Source organism: Bradysia coprophila, unplaced genomic scaffold (assembly GCF_014529535.1).
Source record: "Bradysia coprophila strain Holo2 unplaced genomic scaffold, BU_Bcop_v1 contig_138, whole genome shotgun sequence".
NCBI lineage: Eukaryota > Metazoa > Arthropoda > Insecta > Diptera > Sciaridae > Bradysia > Bradysia coprophila.
In genome coordinates this window covers 3,739,314-3,750,367 of record NW_023503409.1, presented here as the reverse complement: position 1 = coordinate 3,750,367, position 11,054 = coordinate 3,739,314, and the positions used below count along the sequence as shown (strand labels likewise).

The following is an 11,054-nucleotide window of genomic DNA, read 5'->3' as shown; positions in this document are numbered from 1 at the left end:
AAATTGCAAATTCATATAAACTATCCAATGCATATATAAAAGTCCCCCACTTGAATCGCACGTCTATTTCGTACCGAAATGTTTATGTTTGGAATTTAACAATCATCTGTGATTTTTCTGTTCGTTCGGTTCAAAGCATTTTGTGTATTTCTTTTTTTGTTGCTAAATAAAATTCTTTGTTGATCAAGAGTCATATGTGTGTATTTCCCCTTAAAAATGCATTTAACATTTATTTCGAAAGATTTCAATTTTTAGCGAATTTTTCAATTGCAAAATTGCTTTAGAAAATAGAAGAACGTTCAGCATATAAGTATGTAATAAAATATCGAATGATCTTGGTTATTAAAATCGATGAAATTCACGCAGGTGAACAAAATTACGTTAGTTGTATTTGGCGCGAACGTTTCTAATTTTCTAATTATTGCATATTTTATGAATTGAAATTTATTACTTAACCTTTATGCAAACGGCAGGTGTATCGCGATGTAATTTTAAAACGTATCGCTGCTTTTGTTTAAACAATCGTTTAGTGTTTGATAGAAAATTTATCAATTTGCTTCATCTACATTCTCATAATATAAAAGAAAACTAACCAGATCTTCTCCAAGGTACACATAGTGTAGAGGTTGACACTATATCTGTCTTGATCAACTCTTTTCTCTTATTTTTGTCATCGAAGCCTTTCTTGTTCTTCTTTCAGTTTTTTCTTTTTTGAGAAATTGGTTTTTGACTTCCATTTGGTTCGGCATGGAGAAGAATGATGAGGATTGATTGTGCTGATTATCAGAGTTTTTCCGCTATAGTTGTTTTCGGTATTTCGTTCAGTTTTTTCGGTGTGAGAAGGTATAAAGAATTTCTAGTGTTTCTCCTAAGTATGTCATTTCGATATTGCATATCTCAAGCTTTCTTGCTCGAAGGAACTAAACATTTTATTCAAACTGTTCCGTTCGATTACTGTATTTTGAAAGAGCCGGTGAAGCAACTGAAGATGGCCACCACTGAGCTCTCAGGCCGAATCAGCATCTCCTTCCGATGGATCCATCATAATTCACTTTACGTGATTATTAGTAGTTGTATGGTACTGGAAGAGCAACTACAATTTTCCGCTTAAGATTCTTCCGTGTGTAGCAACAAATTACTATCTTCGAGCAGTTATTTATTTATACATAGGCGATCCCTAATTAGAACATATTATTATGAGTGGTAAAAAAATCTATCGAAAAATTGTTGACAATAGTGACCGATGAAATTTTCATTGTTGAATTTGTGACAAAAATTACTGATGAACTTAAGCGATGCAAATTTCAGTGATGATTGCCTTAATTCCTCCTTATAGGGAAGGAAACTGACTCACCCAAGAGACGACATGAAAGACCACATTGATGCAATAACACGTTTATTAACATTTTGATGTGACATCTATCGTATTGCAATTTTTCATTGCCCCATTCAAACTATTAAACCGCGATGACTAAGAATGGCACGGAAACATATCGGAATGTCGCATCTCTGTCTCAACTGTGAAATAACGTTGGACAAGAATGGTGAATATTTGATCGCTCGTTCATCGCTCGTTCATCGCTTGTTGTGCCTGTTAGACTTTGCTTTAAAACTGAAAAAAATCGTTTTACAGCCACATACATCGAACATTATAAGTTCAGCCCTACTGTTTGCAAATCTTCGGTGGTATGGATTCGACAAATCAACTAAATCATCCCTTAATTGTGAAACGTTTGAAAATGACTTTCCCAACATCAAACTTAACAATATCGAATTGTAGATTGTGTATGTCATTGCTAAATAGCCGCTGGACTAGAAATAGAAAATAATCGAAGTTCAAATATTGTGATTAACGTAACTGACGACAAAATGTTTTCGCGTGAAACGAGACTCTTGATTTTGAATCCCGAATTATGTTTTTATGCTAAAACCAGCACCAAGCGTAGTATACTTGTAAGCATGTACGATTTTCTATGCAAGCACTGATGGATGATATTGAACAATAAAACGTCGAACGACATTGACAATTTACCTTTTCGCAATATGATAGTAGTGATATGGCGCCGTCGCTAAACTGTATCCGCAGGGAGATCTAAGTGCAACCGAAGAGCATCCCATTAAAAACACAACAGCGTTGGTGGATAGTTGACACGTCTCGTAGGAAGATACAAACTGAAGACCGCTTCCATGAACACAGTAGCTGAAAGATTCATTTTTGTGTAGTTGAATTTTCATTTTCGACTGAAATGACTTACACATGAACATCCGAATCGGCAAGCATCGATTTGAGATCCGAAAATACTGGTTTTTTTTCGACCAATAAATTGCAGGTGACATTTGGTAAAGTTTCCATAAATGGCCGAATCATCGTTGAAAACCCGGGCAACGTACCATCTGCGCAAAGTAATTTGTATTTGTGATTGATCAGGCCAACTAATTAAAAACTGTTTAGGGATCAAATGAGGAGTGTTTTTGTCAAAACACACTTCTCATTAGTGTGAGTGAGATGAAAGATGAGAACGGTCAATGTTAAAAGAGTGCAGTTAAAACACTCTTCATAATTGATGAGGGTTTCGGTTTTCCTATCTTCATAATGTTGTCGGTGATTCTAAGGAATTCACATAATCAAATCGTATATAGACGATTGTCCTTTCGACCGTAAAGTTCAGTCGCTCAAAATCTTTGCAGGCTACTATTTTCAGTGGTTCCAGAACTGGTTCCAGAAAGCCCTTCGGAAAAAATCCAAAGAGCACATCTTTTCGGGCTGCTGTTCGAATACCGCCCACTGGCTCGTACGACTAAGTCTTCTGAGCAGACTATCGAGAATTTTTTGCTGGTTTACGCATTGAATTAAAAAGCGTTTTGACAGATTTCATCCAGAGTACTTAATTTTACCAGCAACAGCCGCGTTTTTGCGCTGAATTGCTAAAGACGATCTGTTCGTCAAACAATGTTCGAAATGCGATCCCACTAACTACATCCTATCTTACATTGATTTTCTTATGAACAAGTTTCGTGGTTACCGAAATCTAGGTACTTGAAGACTGAACCTCTCCGAGCGAAACATAGAAACTTACGAATAATTGTTTGAAAGGGGCCGAAGAAATGATTTTGAACCCGACTCGGGCAAAAGGTCCTTCGGGAATCCCCGAATTCTCAGTACGACCAGTCTGGCACTGATGTGCTTGCTACACATACACACCCAGTTCAATCTGTGTTAGACGTACTTAGTTGTAATGTTGATTTTACCTGCATTGAGAATGGCACTAGCCTTCTTTCCTTTCACATTGAAATAACCTTCAGAGACGTTGCCTTGATGTTGGAAAAATAATTTCAACAAAGTTACCATGGAATCAACACGTGTAAATTCTTGGTTTACATTACACATTTCCCAGAACATGAAGTCGATGTGCTGTGAACGAGATGACGCCAATTGCAAGTCCCCAAAGAAAACCAACAGATCCCAGTATTCGTAATTGGTTTTGGAAATGAACAGCGCAGCGTCCTTTACATTCTCCTTAGTCAACATACAGATACGACGGGTAATCAAGCAAATTAGCATCTGTTGTCGCTTAGAAAATCTGAGAGACGTGATTCCATCAATAGAATGGTTGTGGCGAACGAAAGATAATTTTTGGGACGAAATATTTTTTACCGGTGTTGACTCTGCGCCAAAAATAGATCGAGCTTCTCAATGACTGCAGTGTCGTCACTCGATGATCAGTTTCAACAGGCGAATTGTTTTATCAAATGGTTCATGGTCACTGGTCACCTCGTAAAATTCCATTTCGCTTATCCTACTATTTCGGTCGTTCAAATTGTCGTTTATTTTCGTAATAAGATCGTGCGCTGATTCGTACAACTCTTCTGCAAAAGAACATTTTCCATTCATTCGAGCAAGAACATATTGACTAAAGCTCGCAAGACCAGACCTAAAGTTGTGAACTCAAAGTCAATGACCATTTATTGATTAAATACGATGACTGACGGTGAAACGAAAAGATAGTGAGATGCGCTATGTGGTGCGCTATGACTTTGCTTCATAGAACTATTAGTAGCGTGGAAGCAGAAAGATAAACGCAAAGAAAAATTGCAAAGAAATTGAGTAGACATTAGGGTGTAGCGTTTTGCAACCTTTTTTTAATTTTTTAAGGCCTGCGGGTAGGTTCGATGCAGAATGGTCCACTGAACATGAAAATACAAAAAAAAAAATTTTTGAAGTTCGAAACTCCCATGCGCACCTCTGAAAACCGACTTTTTTGGTCCCAAAGCCATAGTGAGATTAGTTCTGCCGGCTGTGCGGAAAAATATATCTTAAATGTATATGATAATTAATCATAGAGACCGTGGCTTCAATTTGGCATACTTTAAAATTTAAAAAAATTTGAGTCACCGTTGAACAATTACAAGAAAATTGCTCCCGACCATGACTTTTTCAGAATTTTTTGGGATTTAAAGCTTTCTAAAATATGTGACTGGAAAGGAATATAGTCGTGTTGTAGCTCATTTTAAAGGGAATTTCAAGAGCTTTCAAACGAATATAGACTCGACGTAAAGATTCACCGGGTTGCAGATTCGATGACCTTCTAGTGTGTAGAAAATGGTACGAGAAAAACCATATTTTTTTAATTTTTCACAGAATTTATACAAAAACGGTTCAAGATGGTTCTTAGTATTGCTGGCGTTAATAATGCAGCAATCCTGGGAAGAAATAACCGACTTTTGGGGTAACTTTAACTCGTATCTTTAAGATAATCGAAAAATCATCAAACCGACAATTTTTTTTTGAAATTTCACCTTACATCGCTCATTTCTTCCCAGGATTGCTGCTCTATTAACGCCAGCAATACTAAGAACAATCTTGAACCGTTTTTGTATAAATTAAAAAAATTTGGTTTTTCTCGTACCATTTTCTACACACTAGAAGGTCATCGAATCTGCAACCCGGTGAATCTTTACGTCGAGTCTATATTCGTTTGAAAGCTCTTGAAATTCCCTTTAAAATGAGCTACAACACGACTATATTCCTTTCCAGTCACATATTTTAGAAAGCTTTAAATCCAAAAAAATTCTGAAAAAGTCATGGTCGGGAGCACTTTTTGTAATTATTCAACGGTGACTCAAATTTTTTTAAATTTTAAAGTATGCCAAATTGAAGCCACGGTCTCTACGATTAATTATCATATACACTTAAGATATATTTTTCCGCACAAGTCGGCAGAACTAATCTCACTATGGCTTTGGGACCAAAAAAGTCGGTTTTCAGAGGTGCGCATGGGAGTTTCGAACTTCAAAAATTTTTTTTTTGTATTTTCGTGTTCAGTGGACCATTCTGCATCGAACCTACCCGCAGGCCTTAAAAAATTAAAAAAAGGTTGCAAAACGCTACACCCTAGTAGACATACAAAGAGGGCATAAAATAGCGGGTTGATATTAGACTAGAAAACATGCGTCTTCAAAATCAGACGAAACCAGATTTTTGCAATGTCGCTAAACTTTCGTCTTTTGCTGAAAATTAACTGAGGACTTCTTCATCGGCACTAAAAACTGCTACGCCTTTCAACGATTATCTAAAAGTTTACCCCTCCTCTCACCCTCGAATTTTGAATTTTTCTTTGCTTCTCAATAGGCACTAACCGTCATGTCTTTCAACGCTTATATGAAACTTTACCCCTTCTTCCAACGTCTAATGTTCTTACATTCTATGACTTACTTAAATCTTTCTGGTTCAAGGCGATTTTAATTGGCTGATGATCGAATCGCTCAGACATTGGATAGCAAATCAGGGTCATAAATATGACACGAGGTTCTGCCAGTAACTCGTCACGGCTCTGTCGAAATATTTCAGGGCTTACTGCCTTGCACAGTTGAATGACGGTCCACTCTAAATTGAGATTATGGAATTTCCATTGACTTTCTATTGGCTATTTGTCTCACCCTTGGGAAGCTTGCAGCACAATTCCATCAATTCGGTTCCGTTCTCGAATTCGATGGTTTCTAATCGGTTTGTCGTGTGAGGCAGCTTGCCATAGAGAAAACGATCCAGGTAATCGATGATTTCGGGCCTGCGAAATGTATTTATGTTAGCTACTTCCTCAACGGGTTCTCTGTGTCAAATTCACACCTTGTTTCTTTGTATTCTACAAACACTATTCTACATTTTGACTGACTACGTCGTAATGTACTTGTAAATTCCAAAGGCTACTTGATTCCTTCACCACCTTAATAAAAGTAGTTTGGTTGCTAGAGAGGGTATTGGCGATGTCAACGGATTTTTCGAATCGTAGAGTGGTTAAACCTTCGCACAATGTCTCTTCCAGGTCGGCAAACATATCCTCATCAGATTCTGCCATCCTGATTCGAAATGAAATTAATATACAACCAGTAAAATAAATCAGCAAAAAATAAACAGAAAGTTCGTTGGAATGATAATAGTGATAATAGTGATAATACGCCGATACCGCTAAATTATTGGCGCAATCAAAATGTACTATGACATTTCAGTTTGATATCAACAATTTGCTCCATTTGTCTGAGAATATCGTATGTAGTCTTAAAGCCCATTTTATGAAATTTATTAAGGAATTAAGGAGGCTTTAGCAGAAAAATAAGGATTTTTTAGTTGAATTTAAGGAAAAAACAGTGGTTTCGAAGATTTGTTTTGAGGGATTCTTCTGAAAAACAGAAGACCGAAATTGGAAGCCTTTTCTATTGGAATTTTTTATATGTGCCCAGTAAGGTATTCGACCCCAGAAGCCAAAACCATTTTTAGAAAAATTCTTCGAAGCTTGTGTGGCTGGTAAGAGGTCATCAAATACCGAAAACATACACTTTTCTTACAAAAATTTCTCCAGTTACACAAGCCGTACAGGGTCGTGTGGGGTGTCATTAGAAAGGTAATTGCATGTACTTCCGGGACAAATAGGGTCTTATTGGGTTTAAAATTCATTTATACTGACAACCGAAAAAAGACTGAAAACTTACACTTTTCTTACAGAAATTTCTCGACGTACACGAAGCGTTCATGGTCGTGTGGGGTGTCATTAGAAAGGTAATTCGTTGTCGTGAGACACCAGAGTTTTATGAAATCGTTAGTCATTACCAAGAACCGCAGATGAAAAAGGTGCGGGAGCCCAAGAACCAAGTTCCCGTGAAATTGGAGAAAGTTCGGAAATCGTCATGTAAAACGGGAAATTTTCTGAGTTTCTGTAAACAATTTGCTGACATGACAACTTATCATTAAGAAAGGACGTCGCTTTCAAAGGGCCTTAATCATTAAAGATCGTAGTAACATAATGATCTTGTCTATAATATTATCATTGAGATTAAACAGGCCAAAGTTTATACGTATTATACATCTGGAAATTGGAAATGCAAAAACCAAGAGATAGTTGCACCAAACCGTTTGCTCCGACTTGATCATATCGTTTTTCCAAACTCCTGTCACGTAGCAAATATTGGTCCGAATGAAAAACTAATTACTGTTTTCCGGCGTCCTGAGGTCATTTGCTATACGCTCACACTTTATTGACTTGACTTTCGCAATAACAAGCTTGCCCCTGTGGGCTCACCCATGAGATTATTTGAACGTGAAGACTTTGACTTGAATGATCACGAATGAAAATCAAGTCCTAATCCTCCCTTTTCTCTCTCCTAGACTCGGTTCATTGTACACCAGAGAACAATTGTGCGCTTCCTCTCGTCGAGCACACTCATTCACATTCGCACTCTGCCTCCGGCACTTTGTGTACGATGAACTTTGTCAGTGGTGGGCCACTACTTGCATTACTTTTACTTATATACCAAGGATGAACCAAGGTCTCAACCACCGTCGTTCGATCTATGTGGTCGGACTAACTACACGGCAGTGGGGAGATGAACCAACCACCTGAGCTCTTTCATTGCTCGGAAATATTTTTGTATAGAATTGGTATCGTGAAGAAAATTACCTGCAGCAGGAGACTTACCAAACCACACGTCATACAAACCATTCATTCAGATTCATTGTTATTTCATCGTAAGACCATTTTCCAGCGTTGGTGCGTAATCATTCTTTTGATTTTCGTATCATTCAAAAAAGCGTTCTCCAATAAGCCATTAGCACGTGAAACGAGAGAGATAACATTAAGATCAGATATACATATCTTTAGCAGAAGATAACACAGCCAAATTTTTACATAAAACCGTTTGCACTACCGTCAACAAACGTCCGAGAAAAACTGGAATCGCCGTTCCGACAGACACCGCGCAACGGGAATGCTCTTCTCAACGTTTCGTAAAACGCTTCTCATGTGTTAGCCACACCACGTAAACAGCGACACCTACGTGTAGAGGATACGCTCCTCTTAGGGAACGTGCAAGAAACGCTCAAACTCAGAGGCTGCTAAGCCCTTTAACTTTACGGAGAGAATAGTTTCTACAAGCGAGGCAAACGTTCCCTTCAAGAAACGTTAGAGAAAAACTGAAGGCTAACGAACCATAACTTTGACTTGACAGACGTCGACAACAATTAAAACAATTACAACAGGCCGAAACTCGAAGCGCGCAACATCACGGAAAGAAGAAAACTCTAGACAACAACAAATTGCAAACAAATTGTACTTGTGCACGTACGAAGACGAGAACAAGGCTTCTAATCGCACAGGACCATCGGCTAAGTATCTGTTTGCCAAAACTGGTAAAACGGCATATCCAAACCAAAAGCGTAAATGCTCCTTACAAGAAACGATAAAGCAAAACCGTGAGATATGACGCATTCAGAGAATGGTAACTGTAAAGCATCAACCATTCGCTCATCAAGTTACATCGCACGTACCGTAAACCGTTACCCTATACAAACCGTATCTGCTTCAACTGGAGTCAGCGTTTTCTCCAAACCGTGCTGCACTGCGTCCCGAGCGTATCATTTCTATGAGCAGAGTAACTTTCTTCTCTTGATAAAAGAAACACCAGTTTCACTTAATGACAAACTTGTATTTAATAGAACTGCTTATTATGAAATACCGAACAGAACTAAAAGCAAAACGCGTACATGAAATAGATTATCAGCGATGATGAGCAGAAGGCTCTTATATGTATGAGTTAAAGTGCAATGTTGACTAATTTATCTAACAATTTCAGTATCATTTACGCGGGACAAACCGTATTTGCAACACATTGACACCACGACCAGAGCCTTCATTCATCATCGAGTTTCACTGGTTTCACGGCTTGACCTGGATACAGCTCCGTTAGATATTCCTCCTGTTAGTTTTCGCATTGGCATTCGGCCTCTATTTCTCGACATTTCCCTCAAATTCATGAGTTCCATGAATTCCATTGAGCAGCTTGTCGAGAAACAATGTTGGTAATCATCCCGTTTCACCGTCTAAGTCTCCGTCCGTCGAAATTTCATTCGGGAAAAACTACAATCGCTCGCGAAAACAGTCGGACACAATTGTAAACAACTTTAAAATCAAACAAACCAAAAAAACAAAGAAATAACTTGAAAAACTAAGACAAATTCGACGAGCAAAAATTTTTCACGTCCAGCCATTTTCACATCGCCTACTCGACATCGCCTACTTGCTATACGCTCACACTTTATTCGACTAAAATCCTCTGAGAAAATTGTAATAATTTTCCTCTTGATATTACTAACATTGGATCATATTTAACGACATAACATTCGCGACATAGCGATAAGGTAAAAGAATAGTAGACGATAAAAACTGACTACCGTAGTAACGTTCCAGATGCTGTTCCAGCAGTTGGACCCTCAGAAAAAAGTAAAAAATGTATATTTTGGCACAAACTTTTTTTCCAAGACTTCTGTAGCCTTGCAGCCCAAAAGTACTGGCTTCATTTATATGTGCAACGATAGTGGGTGAGGCCAGCTACAACACCCCATACTCAGTTCCGCGGAACATCGAAGCTGCAGGGAAGGCGGACTCTCCGCACATTCACTATATTTTCAGTCATAACTCTCGTGGATGTACTTTCCATCAGACATGTCTTCACTTTTGAACGCTTTTCACAGAAAACTTTTTTTTTTGAAAAAGTGAAAGACATGTGTTTCCTAGAATTGATTGACGAATTCAACGAGCTATCACTCATTAAAATCGGAGACCGCTTGTTCCCCAATCACCTGAAGATTTGGCGATATCACACTTAAACGAACTTTCTATCTGCCATAGCTCCCAAGAGATTTTTGGGGAAAACCCTGAAACAAGTGTCAACTAGAATTAAACCTATAAATTTGTATTTTAAACGAACTTTCTATCTGCCATATTTTCTGAGTTATAGGTCCCATAGCTCAATAGCTTAAAACGCTTATAGTTCCGAAATTATAAGCTTTTATTAAAATTCCTTAAAATTAGTTTCTTAGAATTACGTCCGTGACATACCCTGAAAATTTCAGCCAAATCCACAGAGTAATTCAAAAGTTACGATAAAAGTGACTGGAGAATTTGAAGGTGAATAAACTAATGAAGAATTTTTACCGGAGTTAATTAGACGCGCACATTCACTATTTCTTGAGAAACTTCATTAAACTCTTAGATAATGATCGGATGATCTGCAATTCAGACATATGGTTGGTTGGTTAATAAACATAAGTGAAAATCACACTTGCTACGATTTTTCCTAATACTTAATTATTCACCAAACCCCTCACAGGCGGCAAGTACATCATATATTTATCGAATGTTTTACTTCTGTTGAACTTAGTATTTTGCAAGCCGGCATTAGCCAGCAATGCTTGCCTTTTCCATCGATGTCTGTAACAGATGAATGTGAAATTTTTCAGAGCAGCGAAAATGTTACAATTCCTCAGAGGAGAATTATAAAGATTTCTTCGTCTGTACTTGCATTATTGAGGGCAGCTATGTATTCGTTTCATAGGTTGACTCTAAACGCTTTATTCCATTAAAAACCTTCCGTCTTAGCTTTCAGTTTCACTAACAATGATGCCCGAAATATCAAAAAAAATAATTCGGAAACGAGGTTTTTGCACCTGCTCCCGCATTATCATCGACATAAGTATAAGAAAATTTTCGTAACGAAATGAACAAATG

At 37.8% G+C, this 11,054-nt stretch overlaps 1 protein-coding gene across 1 annotated transcript; it reads right to left on the bottom strand.

Annotated features, from left to right (window-relative positions):
• Nucleotides 1-1,387: 1,387 nt before the first annotated feature.
• LOC119073642 (separin-like) lies at nt 1,388-6,073 on the bottom strand. Its single transcript, XM_037179239.1, has 8 exons — nt 5,938-6,073; nt 5,714-5,884; nt 3,656-3,867; nt 3,250-3,581; nt 2,256-2,394; nt 2,033-2,200; nt 1,668-1,812; nt 1,388-1,612 (listed from the first exon to the last, which is right to left on the bottom strand). Exons 4-7 carry the CDS (start codon nt 3,560-3,562, stop codon nt 1,797-1,799), a joined length of 636 nt encoding a protein of 211 aa, XP_037035134.1. The 5' UTR covers nt 3,563-3,581; nt 3,656-3,867; nt 5,714-5,884; nt 5,938-6,073; the 3' UTR covers nt 1,388-1,612; nt 1,668-1,796.
• Nucleotides 6,074-11,054: the final 4,981 nt, after the last annotated feature.